At 42.0% G+C, this 23,897-nt stretch overlaps 1 protein-coding gene across 2 annotated transcripts in view; it reads right to left on the minus strand.

The window, feature by feature from the left end:
• Nucleotides 1-23,897, minus strand: part of RFFL (ring finger and FYVE like domain containing E3 ubiquitin protein ligase) — a 31,308-nt gene that overhangs the window by 2,866 nt on the left and 4,545 nt on the right. The window contains exons 1-6 of one of the 2 annotated variants that reach the window (XM_065646825.1): nt 15,282-15,355; nt 9,338-9,528; nt 3,904-4,308; nt 2,109-2,192; nt 1,528-1,735; nt 287-310 (exon numbers count right to left, since the gene is read on the minus strand). In XM_065646825.1, coding sequence (XP_065502897.1) covers nt 287-310; nt 1,528-1,735; nt 2,109-2,192; nt 3,904-4,308; nt 9,338-9,523 — 907 coding nt within the window. In that variant the 5' untranslated portion in view covers nt 9,524-9,528; nt 15,282-15,355. Of the gene's footprint in view, nt 1-286; nt 311-1,527; nt 1,736-2,108; nt 2,193-3,903; nt 4,309-9,337; nt 9,529-15,281; nt 15,356-23,897 lie in introns of those variants that run through there. The other variant, XM_065646824.1, reaches the window with a different exon arrangement.

Raw genomic sequence — 23,897 nt, forward strand, 5'->3', positions numbered from 1 at the left:
ATTTCCCAAGTAACAAGACAAGAGGAAATGGCCTCAAGTTGTGCCAGGGGAGGTTTAGATCGGATATTAGGAACAATTTCTTCCCGGAAAGGGCTGTCGGACATTGGAACAGGCTGCCCAGGGCAGTGGTGGAGTCACCATCCCTGGAGGGGTTGAACAGACACAGAGATGATGTTCTTAGGGACATGGGGTAGTGGTGGGCTTGCCAGTGTTAGGTTTATGGTTGGACTTGGTCTTAAAGGTATTTTCCCATTTAAATGAATCTATGACTAAGAATATCACTTACCAGTTTGATCGTCAGTGTCAGAAACTGCAACATAAGAATAGAGAAAGTTATTTGGTGAGAATAAGAGAAGCTGGAAAAAAAAATTACTCAAGCAGTGTTATTAAGCAGATGAAAGCCTTGAAGGGAGATTACCAAAACTGCTTTTTCTGATCCCCGTGCAGAGGTTCAAGCTAAATCTCTGATCAGGACAGGTCCAACTGGAAAGAAACTTTCTCTTCCTGAGCTTACACAATAGCCAACACTTCACAAAGATCAGCTCCTATCCAAAGCGATGTCTCAGTTTTTAAGACAACCTTGGAATTTATGCAGTGCTTGGCTTCCTACAACTACACCTTCAGTAGCCCCTTGTGCCAGTTTCTTTGGTGTTAACACAATCCCACCAATACTGTTGAGCAAAGCTGAGACACACGCACAGGCAAGAGTGATTAAGGGAAAAGGACAAATTCTGCCAAAAGCACAAGATACGATGAAAGAATAATATAAAATGAAATTGTCTTCAATCTTTCACCATTTGTAGAGGACAAAGCTTAGAGAGAGGTGTTTAAAAAAACAGTGCTACTTTGGATAACGCTGAGAAACCTGTCTATGAAATCAAAGTGTTCAAATACATTTCTCTTAAAAGTATATGTCTTTTTTAACTAATCACCTACAATCGCAAACTGGCACCTGAAAGTCAAGCCAGATACATTCTCTGTGCAGCTCTATCACACCACTATCCCTTTGTCAATCAACTGCGGGCCCAGCAGGATCAGGTAGCGTGCAGGAGGAAAACTTGTGATGAGGAGAGTCAAACACAGATAAGCGTGGCTGTTCAGCAGCGAGAGCCACCGTCACTGAGCACACACCTGCCCTGAACTGCCCACCTGCTTTTTGGTGGCATTTCCCCACTCGCTTTGCCAGGTATGGATCAACAGGTAAGAGCTCACCCAGCACCTGGTCCCCTGTCTGCAGTGGCACATCAGCTGTTTAATGCAGTGACCAGCACAACCTGCCACAGCGATACGGAGCCCCGAGGCGAACGGCGCACAGTTCTCAGTTGTTGCTACTACAGGGAAGTCACTCCAGAGCTACCATAACGTTCTCCTCTTAAACAAGTGCGAGTAGCAGTGAAGAGTGTAGTACTTTAACCTGCGTAACACTCCCTCCTTTCTCCTCACTTGCATGAAACAGAAATGTAAGGTAAGTTCTATTTCCTTTCTGTAAAAAAGGAAAACCTGAAAAACAGGCACTAAGTTTCTTACCTAGATGTTGAAGGTCTTTCTCTTTATAAAGACGAGTCACCCTCTCTAGCAGCTCCCACTTCTCACAGCAGCCTTTGTAGTTGACAAAGTTGCGAGCAAGAATTTCCTTCAGCTGTCGCACCGAGAGCGCATTGATGTCTCCGATGCTTTTTAGGTCAGAGAGAGAAGCCTTCCTCCCCTGCACCAGGTTATCTTCTGAGTCGGTAGACTGAAAGGGAACAAAGATGGAATGATTCTTGCCCTCAACATCTAGCATTACAATTTAAATCAACTTTCAGCATTTGCACTAGCGGGAGTTCATGTTTGGATGCACATGTAACTCTGTTTACTCTGTGAATTCCTCCATCTATCAGAAACACAAGTCCTAGGATGGAAATAATTTCTATTATTATAGTGTCCAAGTGACACCAGTTCCTTCTACATGTAGAGGACAAGGTGATGCCAAAGAAATGGGCTGACTGGGTCTGCTGGTGGTCAATCTGAATTACTGTTTAGCCACCCACCTCTGCAGTAATGGTTCTGTGGTAGCAAATACAGTCAGAAAACCCAGTATTCGTTATCTAATTCCAGGACACACAAACCTGCGTCTCCTCCTCTGTTGGTGCTTCTGCTGCATTCTCAACTCCTGTCATATCGACTTGGCTTGGAGGCACATAACCATTTGCCTAGAAAAGGAAACAAAGCTTTCACCAACAGCATCTCTCTTGAGTGTCCAAAGAAAAATAAGCTCTATAGTTCGGCCTAACTGCAAACACTGCCCACTGGGAGGACAAACGGCAGTGCGAGGTAAAAGCGAGGCACACTCACAGAAGGTTTTTCATGTGCAGCCCTTAAGAAAGCAAATAAACTTTAAACGAGTAAAACTTTTTGAAACTAAAGTGCAGCATCTGACCCTTTAATGCTCTGTTTTACTTAAACTCCAAAAGAGGACTTGTACAGCAAGACCCCACTTGATGTTCTGGTAAAGCTGGACCAGGAGACCTAATTTATACACACACATATATACGCGATCCTTCACCAAAGTATTGTGGTGTGACATGGTGCATTGTCACATCAACCATCAGTGCAAGGCCCTGCACAAGACTCCTCTGTAACATGGCTCCAAGTTTACAGGTCATCTTCAAAGTAACCACATAGAAATCCCTCCTCAGGCAGGTTCTGGACTGGCCAGACTGGAGATACTGAGCGTAGGACCAGCAGCAACGAAGCTGGAGAATGAGAAGGGGCAGTTGCTCTGAGCACTTAACACAATGAGAGGAACTGCAGTGTAATTCCTGCTGACCTGTCCTCAGCAGCTCATTCCCCTCTGTGGTTTCCCTCCTGACACAGGAGGCTGAACTGTTGCCATCCCGCTTACCTAAGTGGTGACTTGTTGATATTTACAAAACAAGAGAATAACAATAATGATGAAAGAGCCTGAACTGTGGCAGGTTGTCACGCAAGTAGAGACAAGAAGCTGAAATGGATCATGGGGTAGCAAGGGAAGACAACAGAGCTGAATTTGCTGGTAAAAATCAGAATCGCAATATCCAGAAAACTAAAAGGCCTTTTAACAATTTGTAAAAAAATATCGTCCCAGGAAAACTCTTCTTTTGTACTGGCTATATCTGCTGAGGAAGCAGAAGGTACATACACTTTCACAGCTCTGGTCCAGCCCAGTAACAGGACTAGAAGCAGATGTCAAACACTGAGCAAACTTCCCATAGCAGATAGCACAAAGGCAAACAAAGCAAAGTCAATAAAAAATAATTAAGCTGAAATGCCCCTGACAAGGTTCGTCAGAACTGCAGGGTTTGTCACAAGAAAAGATTTAACAAGAGATTCAGGTTTTATCTTCTGTTAGAGTGCAGAAGACGCCAAAAACCTCACCCATACAAGATGGATCTGCACCAGCACAGCCATCGAGTACCAAAGGAACCGGTCACAGGAGCATCTAGTGGCAACGGCAAGTGTTGACCAGATCACCAGAGCAAACATTCTCAGAATAGTGATGTTCTTCTCAGAGCCAATGTTCAATATATTCAGCACTGCCCACCAAATTAAATTCCACTAGTGCAGAAAGGGAATTGCACATCAGAGTTGGTGACAGCAAGTCACAGTCCTACACACAAGTCAGTGTAAAATAACTCATTTTAATTTCCTAATTATTGTCCTCACTTCAAAAATTAAACACAAACCTGAGAAGTGCATGTATAAAATGCAACTGAAGTATTTTGTCATCTGTCCTAAACAGAAGCCCTCCTTGCTGTTTAAGTGGGCATCTTTAATGTAAAACTTTTTTGGCACACTTGGAAAACCTCACACAACATCTTGGTATTTAATCCAGAAGTGGAGATGAATGAGTTTGCAGAAGATGCTTCTGGCTAGAGACCGTACCTGTTGATGTTCCTGAGCTAGTGAACTTGAGATGGGATCTGCAGACACTGGAGATGCATCAGGTGAGGTAGAAGATGCTGTGCTGGTTGGTGGGAGAATCACAAAGTCTTGCTGTCCAGAGGCACTAGTATTAAATGGATTTGTTCTTATCTGATCTTCCTGGGTAATTATAGGCTGCTGGCCAAGAATCAGAAATACCAGGTCCTCCTTTTCACGACACAACTCTGTGGAAATCTCATGGAGTGCCAAATAGTCTCGCAGATCCTTCACCTTCATCTTGATCAGCTCTTCCCGCTGAAAAGCCGTGGCTCGGAAACGCTGGCACAGGTGGCAGAGAAGGGGACCGCCTTCGGGCTGGCTGGAGCAGGATGTGCAGAAATTCTTCTTACAGTCCAGGCAGATGTGCTGGGAAAGAGAAGGGAACAGAATCAAACCGATCCACATGCCCTGTAACATCTCTCTACCATCTGGAAGCCAAAGTAAGTATTATAATCATTATAATAATAGCCTCTGTTAAAGCATAATCAAAACCTTCTGATTGATGAAAAGATAACAAGTGTGTTACTCATGCTCCTAGATGAGGAAAAGGATTGAGCCCATGGGCAGGTCACTCGATGCCTCACAGTTCTTAGAAAAGCTCTCCATTCACCCAGAGTGAAAAATCCTGTATTCCTAAAACACATCTCTCAAACGACAGGAGTTTTCTGCATCTTATTCCAGACCTGTTCATCCAGTTTAAACCACAGATTACATCAGGAGATATCTAAGAGGCAGCAGACTTTGAAGTAAATTACAGCTGGCTGTGCATTGCTTTATAAAACAACTGAGCGAAAGCTCTAGCATTGGAGGGAACTACTTAAAAACATTTCACTATTGCATAAATTTAATACTTGCTACAAGCAACTCCCCCCTGCTTTTTTTTTTTCTGCTTCAATTTGTTACAATCACTAAATGAATCTTTTTTTTCACCATAAGAGGAAAAGGAAACAGCAAGGCTTACCGTGTCTGACAGACATCAAAGAATTCAACTTTTATTTATGTGTCAAAAATAGCCAGCTTATTTTGAAAATAATATGCACACTATGTGCCAGTTAGATGCTAGACAGAAAGTGTTGGAAGTTTCGGAAATATTAGGCCCCAGATGCTTATAAACTTTACAGATTAAACTCTGTTTTTTACTTTTTATATTTTTTTACTGTTCCAGTCTCATCACTCAGGGCTCGATTTTCAGAAGTTCCAAGCACTCACAGTCCATGTTGACTTCTGCAGAAACTTGACTGTTCAACACTTTGGAAAGTCAAATTCTACATTTTTCAATAGGAATAGCAGCAGAACAGCCACATCATGCATCTTTTTAAAAGTCCTGAGGGGAGAAAGAACTGGTTTCAGTGCTGGTTAAAAAAAATGCCAATTCACAGTTTCAGAGGAGACACATTTCTATGAAATCTTGACATCCTGAACCATTCAGAGCTACATGAGGAAAAGTACATAGAGCTGGAGAAGAAACGAATACAAACATGAAAACAATCAAAAAGTTTCATGAATTGCTTCTAGTGAATAAAGAACATTTTTAACTTCACAGCTCAAAGAAAGCAGAGGTTTCTCATGTTTTAAAAGGTGTAAATATACTACTTGCTTACCTAAGCTCCTTCTGATCCCCTATACAACCTGGCAGCCCCCCTGCCCCCCACCTCCTTACAGTTTATAACTGACAGACTTCTCAGTTAGACCCTGGAATACACTTATAATGACAGTTACCGGAAAGAATCCCAATTTCCTGCCTAAGCATTTTAAGGCATGGAAGTTTCTACCACAGAGAGAAGCTCTGGTCATGCGAATTTGAAACCTCATCTCAAAATTGCCGTTTGGGGCTCTGCCAAGTCCAAGTGACTTTCATCAGTCACAAAGCAAGACAGGAAGGGCAATTTCCGCACACCATCCAGTTTTGAGAAGTTCCCCTTAACTTGGTTATTATAAAAACCATTAGCATGTCACTGACTTTCTTTGACCCTATGATTGCAGGAGCAATTCACTTTCTCAGGAAATTTTCAAGGAAGAGACAGGAACAAACACTCCAGAAAGGCAAAGGAATGGAAAATAACCCTGTTTACAATACTTTCCCTCTCTCAATCACCCATCTCTGGCTGGGGAACAACCAGAAGAACTGAGGAAAATTAAAAAAAAAAATAAAACCCAAACAACTGGGCTTTACTCTGGCAGAGGAAGCCTCCCCGTGCTCTGCAAACTGCCAACTGGCTCCCAGGGGAACGACTCCATGGCCAAGGACCTTCCAGCCAGAAAGCCCCTACTTGAGTATTTACACATTTAGATCTCACATAAACGAGCACAGGGCAAGGGCTGCATTATCCAGCGTGGGTTTTGCAAGCAATTAACAGTAATAACACAAGTCTGCCTTAGTTATCAAATGATACATTTGAGAAGTCAAAACCAGGCATGTCTCTGGCTTATCAGTTCACCACAAGGATTCATCTTCAGAGAAAAAAAATCCCCCAGCCTGTATCTGAGCATCAAGTATTTAAACATGCACAGAAGCCGTTTGCCGCGTCTCAGTATTAAGCAGCTTTTACAGCTTCAATATATTCGCTGAACTCTGACTGAAAGGGCAATGACTGAAGACACCGATCTCTGCAGAAGGATTAGTTTCAAATGTTGTTGTAAATTAAAACCTGTTACTAAAAGGTCAAACCGCTTCTGAATGATGCTTACTGACTGGCAGCACAATCGCAGGATGGTCAAACAGAAGTGAAATCCCAAGCCTGTCCAGAAGCTGTTCTGGTTGTTTGGTTGGTTGTTTTAACAGCTCGTCTCCCACAGATAACCAGCATGGGGCTTTGATACACTTGGCTCTCCATGCACAGGAGAAAACGAAGAAATGCCAACATTCAAGCTTTCACCACAGCTACTGTTGTTCAGGGTGTTTGGTTTTGTGTTTTGTCTTGTTTTTTTAATCTTACACTCTAGCTTGCCAGGAGCTTTTTCTGTAAGGATGAAAAGAAAAGCATTTTCCTAAAAATGTCAGCCAGTTTAAGGCACTGAAATCAGAAAATGGGGGAGGAAGGAAGAACAATCCGACATCTCTACCAAGAACACTGACATCGCTTTCTGGCAGCAGAGTGGGGAATGAAGAGTGCTTGTTTAAAGTTTTAAAATTGTGTGGAATCAGTTTGCTGCAAAAAAACAAGATCAAAAAGTCGTCTAGGAGAAGGAAAACAAAAATCTCAGAGTTTTGCTACCATCATTAAATTTTACATGCTTTGACAGTTAAAAGCATCTTATAAATATATGCTCCATTCAAACCTACCCTACTCTAATCCTTTTAGTAGGTGCCATGGTATATGAAAAATAAATTACAATTATGATAACGGATCAAGTACTTAAGATGCCAGCATTCTGCTTTTTGGGTTCTTTGTTGTTGTTGTTTGGTTAGGTGGGTTTTTTTAAAAGCAATCTAGGTTATTCCTATGGTCACCGGTGCGGAAGGAATTAATTTTTATGTATTGTACTTCAGTACAAACATTAACTGGAGAGTAGAGTTCAAAGGTACTGCCTCTCTTGGGACAAAATGCAGAGTTTTTGGTGCTCTCGTTACAGCAAAGTGAGATTTCATACACTTCCTGGTCTGTATCAACAGAATTAAAGAATTAATATGGCTTACAAACATGTCAGCGTTCTACGAGTTCTGTACTCGGTTCTTTAGCCCAAATTCCCTTCTGGAGAGCCAGGACCAATGGACGATCCGTCAGACCTTCCTGCAGCTGTCTAAGCTGTGGCACCTGGAATCACTTCGCTCAAGGCAGCCCCAGAGGTTTCTGCTCAGTCCTTGTGGTGGCAGAAGGAAGGTTTAGGAGCCTCCTTTCACAAAACAATATTAACCTCAAACTCATTGATAGTCTGCACTGAATGGCAGCGGCACAGACAGGCACACGTTGTGCTCAGCTGCCCCAGTTACACCGACAGCCAAGTCCTGCAGAAAACCAGGGAACTCTACTGAGGGCAGAAACATCTTAAATTGCCTCAGCAGACCCTCTACAATTTCAGCACCAGAGCTTTACCTACCCCCAATCAATCAGCATGTTTTCACATATCTGGAGCGGTGCTGACGACTCTTATCCAAGGCACTGCTTTGAAGACAGCTTATTAGAACATATATTTCAGTAGATACCAGGAAAAATGGGACCATCGTTCTAGCACTGCTACTGTATAATCCATCCTTAACTGGGTGGATGGTTTCATTTCAAGAGCGGAACCGAATACATCCACTCCTTTCTGCTATACAGAATCATAAGCGCTAGATCCAGAATAATTCTTTCCACAAGTGTTTGTAAAGACACATCACATTCATGAGGACGATGTTAAAGACAACACTACGCAGAGTCACAGGCAGCGACTGAGCCATTCCAGCTGCCCCAGAATCTGCCTACTGTCAGAAAAAGTCTAAGCATACTCACATACCCAAAATATATTACCGTATATACCCAACCCCCAAAATATATTACCAAAATTTAAATTTCTAGTGATTTCTGGAGCAACAAGACTTCTTAGTGCAAAAATGCATAAACATCCCTGGTGTTCTGTAAGTAGAAAACAACAGCTCTGCCAAGACTTAACCATGTTAAGGTATGTCCCTGAGTAAAAAGGTGCTAGAAAGACCAAATTATTAATTTCCTCATCTAATCTAGAAGGGCTGTGGCCAAAATTCACTCTAATTTTTGAAGTTTTCACATTCTTAAGTTGAGTAATATGCTATATGTAAGACATTTCTCTAGCCAAAGTGTGGATGATGAACAACTTTCCTCACTAAAACATTTTTCAAGTAACATCACAGGAACCACCATGCCCAAATAATGTCCCAGGGAGGTCTGCTGTCTAATTAGAAGTCTTGTGGCAACAAATACTTTGGCTTCTTTACGTTCACAAATGAAGTTTACAAACAAGATAAAATGGATTCAGTCTTTTTTTTTTTTTTCTTCAGCAACTCATCACACACTCTCAATAAACTTTATAGCTGTTCAGTTTGAGCAACAGTAGTTTGGAAAATAGATATGTAAATCTCCCTTCACTGAAAGCACCGACAGATTACTAAACTTCTTGCCACATTTTTTTTTAATTTTTCAAGGACATTAGTGTTTTTATGTTCAAACTAATGCTCCTTTTAATTATAGGCAGTTTGGCTTTCTTCTTTCAGTGCCTGAGAAAGCCAAGTCTACCAAAGGTTAACCACCACATTCCCAGTCATTGTCAACTATGTCTGCTAATTGCGAAAGAACGACGGAAGAGACAGACGCAAAGGCAAGCTGTCTTTCCCCATATGGTGAGTCCGCCTCTAACGTACGCCCATTTCTCTTCAATTTGGCTCTTCGGGATTGAATGGGAGGCAAATGGCAAACTGCCAGAGCAGACGTTTGCGACTCACCTTGGTGGCGGAGCTGTCGAAGGGCAGCCCGCAGGCTTTGCAGCTCTGCTCTGCTGCCGTGGGGGACGGGAAGGAGCTGTACCCGGGGTTGGAATAGGCTTGGGCTCGGGCTCCCGGCGGCGGCTGCGGCTCCATCTCTTCGGGTGAGCCATCCAGACACAGCCAGTTACAGCAGCTCGCCCACATAGTAACTGCAAGTGGGAAAGATACACATTAGAAATTATACGGGAAACAAATCGTCAACTGAAGTGAAGCAGAGCATAAAATGAGGATTAAAATTTCCCACCATCGATTCATTTTTGATGGTGTCTTTGTAAGTTTTGATCTTTCCTCTAACTTACAAGCACGTGCAAAAGCCACACACGTGGTCCAGCACCGTACGCCTTCGGTGAGAAAGGACAAATAAAGTTCAGGAGAGTCATTAGGGGCATTTCTTCAGGTTCACAGATTACAGCAAAGATAAGATAAATTTTATGTTCCAGTTGGCTGTACAAGAGTCTATGATCAAGTTTGCTGTACCAGGCTGTCTCTATTCCACGTAAACCGTAATACACTGACTTTGGTTTTTGTGCATTGCGAAAAGCAAACAGAAGCTCACATTATTTCTCATACATTATTTAAATAAAACCAGCAGCAAGATCATAGATGGCTATTCTTCACTTTTACTCTAAATCCCTCTGCAGATTTGCAGCTACAAATCTAAAAGGACAAAATAAAAGACAAGGACACTAGAGCCACTTATTTAACATATGCCAGTTCTCAACTGAATTTGCGGCATTACAAGGCTAAATCATCACACAGCAAGCAAATGTCAGTAACTTTAAAAAATCAAATATTAGCTTTCAGTAACTTACTTGGGAAAACAATGGCATCTGAGACACGATCACTTGGTTTATTTTTTTTGCAAACTAAATAACATACATACATATATATATACACACACTTACCTAAAATCTTAACAGTCCAGTGCAAAATGCACAGTTTTGGAGTCTTTTAAGACCACCTAAGCAGAAGTATTCCAGAAATACATTGCTATAAACTTGCTTTTGGGAGTTTACAAAGAAAACTGAATTCATGTGAGCAATCAGTATCTAGAGCACACACCATATGTCATCACTTACTGGTCAACAGAATACAAACTGCCACCTCTGCATTTCTCCATTCACACTGTGGTTCCTGGAGTATGTTTCTTTCATGTCTTAAAAATGGGGTCCATCCCTGATAGTTTGGGACTGCTCAATTTTATCAGCTTCTGGAAATAAAACAGCTCTCAGCTACACAGCCAGGTCATTTCTTTCGCCTCAGGAAGCATTGCCACTGTAAAACTCCACGTTCCCAAGGGAAGGGGGCTGGCACGAGTCCTAAAGCTTATTTGGTATCATATCCTAACAAACTGTTCTGTTGATTTTTTTTTTAAAGCCGTGTTAAGCCTTTTGGGTTGATGTACTTGAATTGGGAAGCCTTTGTAGCCTGGTGCTGTTCCAGCCTCTGTAGCTTTAGTAGCATCTTTAATCCTTTCAAAACGTGGCTGAATTTGGCTCGTCAAAGCCAGTGCTGTCGCGGCAGTGGACACATGCCTTTCAAATTCACAATGGTGAGCTGCCCAGTAAACTCTGCCCTGCAGGCTCAGCGGATTTGAATGTTTAAGTGAAAATCTACAGATTCATGACATGATGAACAATTCTTGGTGCCACTGATGTGCACAATGCTGTAAATTGCACTTAGACCAGCAACTAGATCTTAATAAATACATGGAATTGTTCCATGAACAGAAATAATGTATCATTCAATCGTAACACATACTTCAGATATCATACATAAAAGAAACAATGACTCTTTCTCTTTATGCACGTTAATTTTCAAGCTATCGGTCCCACTCAGAAGTTAATGCATCCTTTCTATTGCAAAAATACTGAATTTCTGTTTTAAACTTTGGAGGTTTAATTTGTCCATAGGAATTGCAAACCTAAACAACACAAAAGCTGCACAGTCAACCAAGTGTCCACAACCCCCGCAGCAGTGAAAACTGCGTCCATAGTGAAGTTCCCTTCCTGTTTCAAGGACCCCTGCAAACCGAAGGCCACTCACGATAGCAGAATACACAAACGCTACTGCCTGCCCCAAAAAACTCTGTTTTCCTAAAAAAAAAAAGACAGCCCACTAATTCACTCTGGAACATTGCAACATGTCAAACATTGGGAGGAAAAACACAAAGGAGTACACAAACCAGGATAAAACAAGACGGAACTCAGCGTTCAGCTGGAGTTGCAGTTCTGTGTAATTGCCAGGAAGTGAAAAGGTTGACAAAAGGCTCAGATGTTGCTTTAGAAGAACTTTAATTCTGCTCAACTACAAAAGCACAGAAGGGAAATGTCCATAAACAAACAACTAGTAACCACCAGGACCGTCCCCTGATCTGTAACATTTCTCCAAACATCTTTCTCATCTTCAAGAGAAAGAAGCGCATGGAAACATGGCAGCCGTTCCAACACCACAGACACTACTGCAGCCTGGAACCGTGTCTGTCAGGGTTTAATTATTTAAGGACCTCTACACAGGGGAGTAAGTTGACATGGTAGGGCTGCTCCAGCTGCAGCTTAGGCTGCTCCAAGTGCAAGGACAGGAGCTCACAAACGTTTCTACCTCCGCCATCAGCTCTACATCACCTCAACTCATTTGGTAGATATCTGCTCCCGTTTCCAGATTGCCAAGAGACCCAAATGGCTGAAAAGCAAGAATGACACTCTTGATGGCTGGAACATGCAGCAGATGCTACATGGGAACTTAAGATGCTGCCACCAGGTAGACGAAGCTTTGCTAATTGGCAGCTGTGCTACCAAGTAGATATGACCGAGACTTATGATGCTAAAATGTCTCTGTGCTGCCTATAGCTGCACTAGGACAACAAGAAATGCAGGTAAAATTCAGCAGCTGCTTCAAGAGGGACTTTTCCTTCATTCTGTACAGCACCAGTTTTAGACCGGAGGAAATAAGCTCGGCCCGTGGGAGAGGACTGGTAGGGGCAAGCAGAATTCCCCAGTGAAATTCCAGGATGGCAGTTTCCTGGCTATCTCCACAATGTTTTGCTACAGCCAAATTATTCCCTTATTTATTTTGGTACCCATTCAGAGGATGTAGTCAGCACCATCCAGAAACCAATAATTTCCATAAGCAATGCTTGGATGGCTGGGTTGTTGGTACAGATGTGGCAGAGTTTGAGCAGAATAATGACAAAGCAGAGCCCTGCGTAAAACCTACCACTCCTCTGCACATGAATGGTTGTTTTGCATGCAAGGAGCTTCCCAGTTACACTGAAGTGACAAACGCCCAGCCAAAAATGTTACCAACAGAAAGAGCTACCTTTTTGTTGTGCTCCAGGGCTTGGTAAACACTTACAATAACCTGACTAGTATTAACATGTCGGTTTTGAGAAGTTAACCACACCATAGACTCCAGGAATTTTCAAGCAACTTCTTGAATAAAAGATGTTGACTTAATGGCGTGACTAACGTTACAAGCATTACTGATAGCAGCAGTCTTCGTTATTCTTGGACATGATGCTCATAGTGGCCAACGGGAGCCAGAGAAAACAACTGTTTTAACTACACAGCTGAGTTTTGGGAGACTGAAATCTATATGGCAGGTGCCCAACAGATGACTTTTGGGAGCCAAAAAGTACCTGCCCTAGATCCTGACCACGTGGTGTGCCTGGAGCATCGGCAAGAGCAAAGGGAGCAGGAGCTTCTGCAAGGGCGGAGATGCAGCATCAAACAGTCCATCCTGGACCTGCAAATACATCCACCCACATGGCAATCATCATGCTGGGCGTGGTTTTGGGAAGGGGGATTGTTTTATCTTCTTTTTTCAGTTTCTTTAAGGAAAAGCCAGAAGAAATCCCATAAATATTGGATGAGGCTGGGAGCTGCTTGCCATGGTCTGTGTGCAAAGCAGTGCCAGCACTCTATCATGCTCTGCTGGACTTTGTTTTTCTTTTTCTTCCAGTATGAAGCTGTGAATGCCACTACACTCTTCACTGATTTGAAACAGAAGAGTGAAATTCATTTCACCACCTGTTCATTAACATGTTCTGTACATTACCATGAGTCTTGTAGAAATTTGCAGGCATGATTTAATTCCAGAGGAAATACCAGTGATGTCAAATAGTTTTCCTCCCATACACTGCTGAGGACAGTATCCATAATGCAAGCCTGGATTTTTATACTTTCCATCTTCATTAAAAAAAAAGCATCTGAACTCAGGTTCTCACTATATATGCAATATTAATGGCATAATCTTGCTGGCTGGAGTATCAGAGATCACTGTCTACATACAAGATTTATTACACATGCTTTGTGCATTTTCTATCACAGGGTAGGCTTTGGCTGTATAGGAAAACTGTGGTTTATGTTTGAATTATAGAATTTCCCTTTATTTTCCTAAGAGTGCAAAAAATAACAGACTAGAAAAAGCAAAAGGAACATCTCTTAGAATAATTGAGCTTTTGGCTCTGTATAAATAAAGCTCTTGATGACTGTGTCTGGCTTCTCCTTTTCGTGACTGCTCAGGAATTTGGGGGCTGGAATGCAGTAGCACCAACACACTTGAGTTAAGGGATCAAAGGGAACTGAGCTCCCACAGGCAGCTGATTTTGCTCCCACACGAGAAGAAGCCACAGCAACAAGTACTCGTCCCCCTCCCGAGAGGCCACCGGCCCCTGGAACACCAGGGCTAATGACCCCTGGGGCTACTGTGCCTGGAGAAGGGTGCCAAAAAGGAAAGGAGATGCAAGACGAAGAGCAGCTTTGCTGGGGCATGCTTCCCCACAATAACGTTTGCTCATTAGCCCTCTTAGCTGCCCTCGCACCTCCTAATTTAGAGGAAGACTGTTCACCACAGCGAGTGTCTTTTCTGTTAGCTCCCTGAACCATCAAGCTCCTCTTCCCATCCCATTCAAGGCGCCATCCTCCTTGACTGCCTTCTTACCACCTTTCTGAGCCCCGCTAGGGCCCTGAACTACCTTCTCCCATTTCTCAGGGATTTCCAGATTACTCAGCATCTCAGTCTTCTCTCTCCACCTTTCACAAATGCTGTTTTGAAATTGTTTAAGTGTTTAATGAGTTAACCATCTTGGCGCCTCATTAAAAGCATTGTATAGTTGCTCATTGTTAGAATTTACTTTTTTTCTTTTTCTTTTTTTTTTTTAAAAGTAAACCTGCACTGATAACAAATGCGTTGCTAAAATTAGTTTCACTAATTTTCTACCACTTACAAACTGAATTCACAGCTTGCTTGGTCAAAAATTAGTATTTACTTGATAACAGAGCTATAGAACAATCTGCTCAAATGACATTTATGCATTAAGTATTATTTTTATCAGCCTGTGTCATGAGTACACAGACCTGAATTATGATAAATGGGAGCAACCATATGTTGGGACAGGTGGAAAAGTCGGCAAATGAGCCATTTGGAGGAGGCAGGAGGGCAAGAGGCAGGTTGCCAGTCTGAGCATGACATTTGCAGAGGTGGCGTCTTAACCAGTACAAAGCACAAGAGAATGAGGAGTGGGGACAAGCGCTGGCTGTTTACCACGAAACATGTAAATCTAACTTGCTATATACAACAAGTGGATTGGACACATAAGACTTTTACCTAGGGATAGAAAACAAAAATGTATTTGTGAATAAAGGTACCAGTTCACATGTGCTCAAGGTAACAGCACGCACATCTTGAAAAAAAATATGTAAATAAATATCAGGACTGTATCACAGCTAGAAACGTGAGAGTTCAGAGGGAAGAGAGACTGAAATTTTGGTATGGTAAGAGGAGACATTTTTCCTTTTTTTTTTTTCCTGTGCTTTCAGAACATCTGGAGACATTTCACATCCTAATCATCTAAGTATGCAATACCAATAACCTTTACAAAGACAAACATATGATTGCTCACCAGTCTGATCAGCAACTTCGATGTCACTCTTAAAATTTTTCAGGTGAGAAACCACCCAGCTACAGAGGCAGAAGACAGAGTATTCAGGTCAATCTGCACGGAGCGCAGTCAGAACCGGGTGTCCGGGTTAGTTTCTGTGGTGTCCCGGTCAGGCTTCTGCGTACCCAGGAGCACGGCAGGGCCAGCCGCTGCCCTTAAATCGTGTCTGCGTACTCACGTCCTCTGGCTGCTTTCGACGCACCGAGCGGGCTGATGCTGGCACCCCATGCCCGTTTGCTGCCTAGACCTTCCCCGCTGGATGTGGACAGAGCACGGCTTGTGCCGCTGGGTGATCCATCTTCGGACGCTTTCACACAGCAGGACACAGCTGCATCTGTGCTTCTCCACCTTAGAGATGCCTTCAAAAGCCTCCACGTGTGGGCACCCGGCGTCTCAGCCGGCAGGAGACACGGCACATCCCAACACGTCCAGCCAGGAGCCAAATCCAGGAGCACGGCGCACAACGGGATTCAACGGCGTGTATGCTCACTAGGTGTGCTGCTCCTCCGAGCACGCGAGCCCAAAGGAAGAGAATTTGGCTGCGCACCAGCATTTTAATTAAGGAAGTGACATCCATTTACCGCAGAGCAGAAAGTAAACAGCGTAGCCCGTTGGGGCAGGGTGCAGAGCAGCGCAGAAAAAGGCTGGAGCGGAGCCACCGCAGTTCAGCACAGAGACAGCCACACACAACCTCAATGAAACGCTATCGCCTTCAGTTAGCGCTGGTTCCAAGAGAAGCACCAAAAGTAACTTCCTAGTTACATGGTACAGATGAAACATCACGCAGACAAAGATGCTTTATACTGCTGTAACCTGCTTTACACTGGAGTAAAGCATTTGCAAGGTAAGCCCTTACAAAGTTCACTTAAAAGACAGGAAAATTAAGAATTAGAGTTCTCAAATATATGAAAAAAATGCATATTCTAAGAACGTTTTACAGCTTTACCAGTGTTTATCAGAATGCAATGTTACAAGTAATTTGCAAGCTTGCTCTCTGCAACACTTGCTGATGTTCTGTTTGTTAGATCTACAGGTAGATCTTCAGTGAAAGCACCTTTGTCCATCAGCAGATCCCCCAATACTGTTACAAGCACAAAGGACTGAAACTTCAAGTACCTCTGTGAAACTAGAGTGCTGCAATTTTCATTTGAAAATTGAGATGATGGTTTTAGAAAGCTGTGTGATTCATACAGCATTCCCCAGGAAGCCGACTCCAAAGTCAGAAACAGAAACCCTCTCACTTGCCTCCCAGCTTTGTATCTGAATTGCAAAGTCAACACTCACCTTCTCTTGCCCCTGTAGCACAAGCAAAACCAAATTTTAACATGAGAAGCTTGGCGATCCTGTTTCATTTTAAAAGGAACTGGGTACCTGGGGTGTGTATTATTTCAATATAAACTGTTTACTTCGACCCAAAATTGCACTTTATATATTGAAAAATATTTAGATAAAAAGTTCTTCTTGCTATTAACTGTAATTAGGTCTCTAGACATCTGCCAAGATGGAAACTCAACAACAGCCTTTTTCCTTTGCAAGTCAGTGACATTCTTCCAGCAAGTTAACAAAAAACAAAACAAAGTGATTAATGAAATCACGTGACTAGTTTTAGAAAATTATTTATCTTACCCAGTCTATCTTAATTCCTGAGTCCCATACCTCTTCCCAAGCAATGTGCTGTGACCTCAGACAGACTATCTCACTTCCACTCTCTTGCTATGCTGAAAAACAATTAAAAATCCACTGCGCGCTTTCACACCAGCGTGGTATTCATCAGCAAGACAAAATTAAGTCAGCTGTAATATTTATAGCATGAACCAAATCAGAAAGAGAAGAAAGAAAACTCTGGAGAAGTTAAGCTTGCAGAGTACCCCATTTCATTATCATTCCCACCCTCCCAGCCCCCTGCGTGGCTGTACGTGTGTCTCCATCCTTTGTCCCACTCACAGAAATGGCAGTGACAGTGGAAATGTCACTGTCACAACTTCAGCAACGAGCAGTCCAGGAATCCTGGGCTATCACACACCATTTCAATCAGTCCTTTTGCTTACGGGCAAAAAAGGTCAATGCTGGCTGGCTTGAGCTCTGAATTTTTTGCCTCTCTTCATTCACATCCTCACAAGTCTGCCTTGGGTTTCGTTTCAGCCAGCTGGTTTTTTCAAGCAGTGGGTAGCTGCTGAAGTTGAAAATGCAATACGTAGCAATGAATTGCTAAATGAAAACTTGAACATTTAAATAACTGTGTAGCTTCCTTAGGCAGCTCTATTCAAGGGAGGTCATCATTCCATGCTCTCTGGACTCCATCCCAAACCACACCTGGACCACCCCTCCACGACAGCCATGCAGCAAGAGCTGGGGGAGGTTACCTGGACCTGTGCCCACCTGAAAGCCAGAAATGGTCTCCAAAGGCACAACATAAGCTTTTCAGGGAGCCTTCCTCCTCATAACACTACAAACACCCCACTATCTTCACAAATTTTACGTTGCCCAGAATAGAAAGTTGCTCAAACTATGTTTCTGCTGTGCTACAAAGGACTGCTGAGAATTAAATGACTTCAGCGTTCAGATATTACAAACAAGGAGGAGCAGCTCCACAATTTAACCAGGGACATCAGGGAACAGCTTTGAATTGCCTCAGCTTTTACCACGGAAGAAGGTAACCCCTGCTGGGTGGCTTTTGTGATACTCCTCTCCTAAATGGGGGGAATACAGGGAGCTGGAGAAAAAAGGGAAGGAGAAAGGATGTCAATTTGTATTTTCATCACATCAGTGGAGTTCCCACTTCAGAACAAGAAAGATCAAGCTCTTTCCGTCAAAATCTTTGGCCCAAAAGGCCTGTAATGACAGCTGCACATCTTCTGTCATTGTGACAGAAGGTTTCGCTCCAACTGGATAAATTACGTGTTCATCAACAGTTCATCTTTGGAATGATGCACAAGCATATGGGGCCAGTTGAATGGAGGAGAAAGACACATTATCCCAGCCAGAGTTCCTCAGACTTACAAAATCCCTTACCCCAATCTCCAGGAGCAGGGCAGGGACACAGAAAACAGGAGGCATCTCACCACAGACTGCAGCGATGTGCACAGGAACCCCTGTCCCACCTGGTGCACCAGGATTCGGAGACACGAAGCGCTCTAAAGCAGCTGGTCCCAAAACAGGGACAGTTCTAAGCACAGTCTTAAGTCTTGCAGTGTTATTCGTCCAGCTGCTGAGCTTGGGTTGGAGGTGGTACAGCAGCAGCCAGAATGACATTAAGTTTGTCTGAAATTGGGATTATAGTTGGCACTAATGCTCTAAAGACTCCGTGCTATCGCTGTCTCTCAGACACACAGAATTGAGAGTGTTTGCTGACAAGCTACAACACCAGCTGGAAATTCTGTAAATTACTTTTCACGCCAAACTTCAGGTTTATTTTTAAACACTGAAACAAGTCTTTTTTTTTTTTTAAGCCTCAAAATTCCTCACACACAAAGCCTACTCTTCCCCCCTTATTTCAGGAGCTGTTAGTAAAAAATGAACGTAAACCTCATGGAATTCATACACATGGAAAAGTGCACGTGCGCTAAAATTGCTCACAACAGAGATCTGTGCGGACTGGTAGGTAACCTCTAACCTGTTTAACTGTAGCCTGAAAAAAAGACCATTTTTATTTGGCTAGACTGAAAAAAAGATCTGACTATATATAAGTGAGGCACATCGTAACAAGTACAAACACTGCAGACTCATTTCGTAGCTATGCCTACTCCAAATTAATCTGAACTCAAATCCAAACTAGGTGCTGAAATAGAATAAAATGCAACTGCATATCATCTCCTTTGGTAGACATGTACAAAGCCAGGCACACACGTCACATCTGAAACAGCGTGGAAAGCTCTGCTCTCCCAGGCTGCAGAAATACTTACAAGTTTGTCAGCAGTTAGAGAAAGGTCCAGGATATTGAATACACCACTGAAAAGCAAACCCGAATACTAGTTTTGTTCCTGAGACAACAGAAGATATTGGAATTTAAAAGTCAGTTTATTTATGGCACAGTCACCTCAGCTGTAGATAAGGAAATATACTCCACCCTCATTTGAAATAAGTTAGTACAGGTGAAAGTTTGAAAGAGCCTTTGAAGTTACACTCTTAAAGCATTTCCATAAATATTAAGTATTACTTCGGTGCCAATCTCCATTTAGCACTGAAGGGTTTGAAATACACAATTGCTTACATGCAGCCCGGGACAAGAGCCTGAAAACCGAGGGGAAGTTCCAGCTTTCCCATGCAGTGTCTGTCAGCAGGACCGGCATGGACTGCCCATAACATCCATGGTGTGAAAAAGTCGTTTCCAACCATCCCTGCAGGGCTTGTTTCGAGGGCTGCAAGATGCTAAATGGGTTCCTTTACCCCTGGCCTCCTTCAACCACCATGCATCTCTTCTTCCAGCCTCAGTCTCTGCATAACATTAAGGACTAGTAACCCCAGAACAATGCAAACTGAAATCTGGGCTTTATTCGAACTGAAACATGAACAAACCCCCCAGCCATCTCATCCCATGTTTTTGGTTACTGAGTTGAAGGGTAACATCCCCAGGAGATTCTGCAAGAGCTCACAAAGGAGCTTCCCTACATTATCAGTACAAACCACACAAGTAAACATCTTTCGCTTGGAACTAAAGCTATGACCCAAGGAAAAAAAATAAAATTCCTTTGTTGTCATGTCTCTATACATGTTTTATGGCAGAACATTAAAATTCTGTGTCAAGCATTTTAGGCACCTGCGTGAACTGCCAGCAGAGGCAGAACAGGGCATTGTTTGAGGCACAGCTCACCTAAAACCGCTGCAATTGTGTTGATCGAAGCAAAACGACAGGATTGCTGAACATTAAATCATTGTTGGGTCCTACCTGTATAAAATATAATTTAAAAAAAAACCTGAGAGGAAAATAGGTAAGGAAAGCTTCAAACAGCCTTTAAGGGCTGGGTCTTCCCACCTTTGTCATGAAGGGGAAATATTCCATATATGGCCCAAGCTGACAAGCATATCAGGGTCACATTTCAGTTCATGGTTTTTGGCGAGCCCAAGCATTCAGATATCATGAGTCAGTGCTCCAGAACGCATTGGGTTTTATAAACCAATAAATCTATTTCATTTTGTTTGTTTAATTTGCCTTGGATTTGTTGGGGGCTTTTTCCTCAACCTTTGCAGTACACAGGCATCATCACATTTTCATTTTGCTTCTCTGTAACTGGGAGAAGCACTTTTTTCCATTCTGGGTTTGTTTGCTTTGTAAAATAACAGACAAGATTGTCACATTAGACTAAATCCTGGCATTGGAGCATGAAGAAAAAAAAAAAAAAAACACAACATACCAACTCTCATGGAAGCTGGGAACAGACACTGTGCTGTCTTGTACTTTCACACAGGCCTTTAATAAGAAAGAACACTTGTTTTTAAAATAAAACTTCAAAACATCTTCACTTCTGCTCTCAGATCCCAAACAAATAACAACTTATCTGGCATTTCAGCACAACCAGACATGACTTCTGCTGCTATGAAGCTCCCTGCAACACAATCTGTTCCACTAAGAACCTGGTAAAATCAACATGAACTTTCTTCCCGTTTGAGTTCTACTTTTCTCAGGTCAATAGTTCAGCGTAAACTGCCCCATTTTTGATTGCACACGCAAACTCACATACCACTTATTCCTACTTGTTTAAAAAAAGACCTGAATTCCATTAGGTAATTACTTTCAGATTAGTCATGGGATAAATTAGTATGGGACAATTGGGGTTGAGGATTTTTGATTTCAGTTTCTAGCCCTGTTACGGACACACTCTGCTTCTGGGCCACTTCCATTCTCCATGCTTCAGTTTTCCATACATAAAATACAGATAATACCTCATCATGTAGTGGAACTGTTAATATTTCATTTCTTCAAAGCAGCAGTGTATTTATAATAGAATTAAATACTTTCAGAGAACTATCGCAGCTCACAGAAGTAAGGCACTTCTGGGAAGAAATGCTGACAGTGAACGACCTCCTTGAGCACCCTAATAATTTAACAGTAGAACAAACCACAAAAATATATATTAAAAAAGGACAGGAGAAGATGATTTTGAGGCCAAGTGAGTTTCACAGAAGTGCAAAAGACAATGCAAATCCAGTTAGTGTTTCGGTATTTTTTTTTGTTGGGGTTGGTTTGTTTGAACTCTTTGCCAGTTTACAGTGAAAATTATGGTAACGTGCAGAATAAAATATTACTCAAAAAGTTTGTTTTTACTTAATGGGGCATTTTAACTTAAAAAAAAAGTATCACTGACAAATGTGGCCTTGTCAAAAAGAAAGAAAGAAAGAAAAAAAAAGAGACATTCCTGGTGCTTGAGAAAAAAATAATGTCTGAAGGAGGCAGCATGCTATCAAACTGCTGTTTAGAGAAACATCTAGGATTTTAGACTTGAAATCTTTTGTGGATGTTGTAAAAATTCCTTTTTATTTAAAAATTCTGAAGGTTTGATAAAGATTTTTAGACTTTTTCCTCCATAAAAAGGATTAAAACTGATCAGTCAAGTGTACAGTATAGAGTAATAGATAACATCCTTTTCTTCACTTTTTTTTTTAATCAGGGGAATTTTTTTGGCAATACTACCACATATTACAGATTTAATTTCAAGCTTGCATCTGTTATTCCAGCCAGAGCAATAGAAGCCTTAGCTTGTATTATTAAGAGTCACATCCAGAAGTAAGAAAACAAGCTTAGGCCTCCATAACAATACGTTACCAAGTTGCTGAGGTTTTCAGCAGAGCACCGCTGGGAAAGCACCGATGAGGAGACAGGACTCATTCCAAGAACGATCATCTTACTTCACTTAGACAAAGCCTTTCCTGAATTAGGCTTGGCCCGCATTCTATTGTCTGAAAAGGCTTCATTATATGCAGTTGAACACATTGCTTGAAAATGCGATACAAATGGCATTTGAAGCAACAAAAGGTGAACAAACTAAAATGGTAAAACTAAATTAAATGTGTTATGTATTATCTCTAAGCTATACACATTTTGAAAATCTTTAAATAGGTTTTCACCCATGGAAAAGTTCAGAGATGGTATCGGCACCACTCATGACTATCAGATAAAGCTATCTGCAGATTTAAGATGTCTCTGAAGGCAGATAAAAAGAAATGCTGCAAGTGCTTTGTTTTTAAGTGCATTACTTTGCTACATACAAGTAATCATTTACTGCTGCTTTGAATTCCAACTGCAGCCTCTATGCACATTTTGTAGCATTGCAATTCACTTCTGAAGGTCCAGCAGCAAGATAAACAATATATTTCCATTCTTTTCACAAATTTCTTACTTCGCTCAGAATGACACTCTTGATGTAGTTATTTCCACTGCAAAATCAAGTCTGTGATCTGTCTTCAAGTCAGAGAAGCAAGAAGTAAAAATAATAACAGAAATAGAAAGAATATTAAGTTTGTCAAAAAGAAGGCTGAGGTTTTGGGCTTTTTTTTTTTAATTAAATACCTGCACCAACCCCCTCTTGCTTCTTGTCTGTATATGAGACGAGGTCTTACTCCTCTTACCCAAGAGCCCTTTGCACAAGAAGATGCACAACAACAGAGCAGCTTTGCCTAAGCCAACAAGGAAATACATGATCACATACAACAACTGATAAACCTTTCAATCTGAGAAACATACGGTATGCATTATGCAAGTATCAGTCTCTGACTGGAAGAAACCTGCGTTCTCAGCTCCGAGAACATAAATCAGTCTATATATAAACACCAGCTTCAATTCCTACTTTTTTTTGATTATACAGTCAAAAGGGACTTTGAAATCTACACTTTATTTGGCATCTGAAAAATAAACTGTTTCCAAACTATTTTGTAATGCTTGTGTAATGGCCTCAAGACAGCCGGTAATTTAGACAGCTGTGCGACAAACCACAGAAGCTGCATTTTAGAAATCGCCCTTCTTAGGAACAATTGAAACTTTCTCCAGGACGAAGTCCGCACACAGAGAGCAGTGTTTCCCTGCAAGCATGTAACAGTTTCATTATTGTTTAACTACCAAAAACCAGCTTCAACAATCCACCAAGCTTGCCATTCTATCCGTCTCTGCTGCTAGCCCAGAATACAGGACACATATAGGAAGATGTTCAAGGATTCAGTAAGTTATTTGTTAATCTAAACAGAGAAACATTTCCCTTCTTTTAATGATTAATTTGCCATTTTAAAACCTGTTTGGGAAACCATGGGCCTGTTTGTCCTCCACATTATTAAATCTCCGTATCTATAAAGAAACCTGTTCCACCAGATGAATAAAAGCTCCATTTTAAAATACATATAAAACAAATTCAAAGACAATCCTATAGAGAAGGGATTCCTCACTGCAACAGAGCAGCAGTACCAGTTGTGGTTCCAGCCCAGCTGTGATTATTTAACACCATAATACAGCAGAATATTAATTTGCTGCTCACCAGCCCTCCCATCCCAGGAGGTTCAGCAGGTTTCCAAAGAACTGTGGCTGAGGCAAAGTCATAAAAAGCACCAATATGTTGATGGAACAAAACTTATCAATGCATGATGCGACCTCGT

This window comes from Caloenas nicobarica, chromosome 17, assembly GCF_036013445.1.
Source record: "Caloenas nicobarica isolate bCalNic1 chromosome 17, bCalNic1.hap1, whole genome shotgun sequence".
Taxonomy (NCBI): domain Eukaryota; kingdom Metazoa; phylum Chordata; class Aves; order Columbiformes; family Columbidae; genus Caloenas; species Caloenas nicobarica.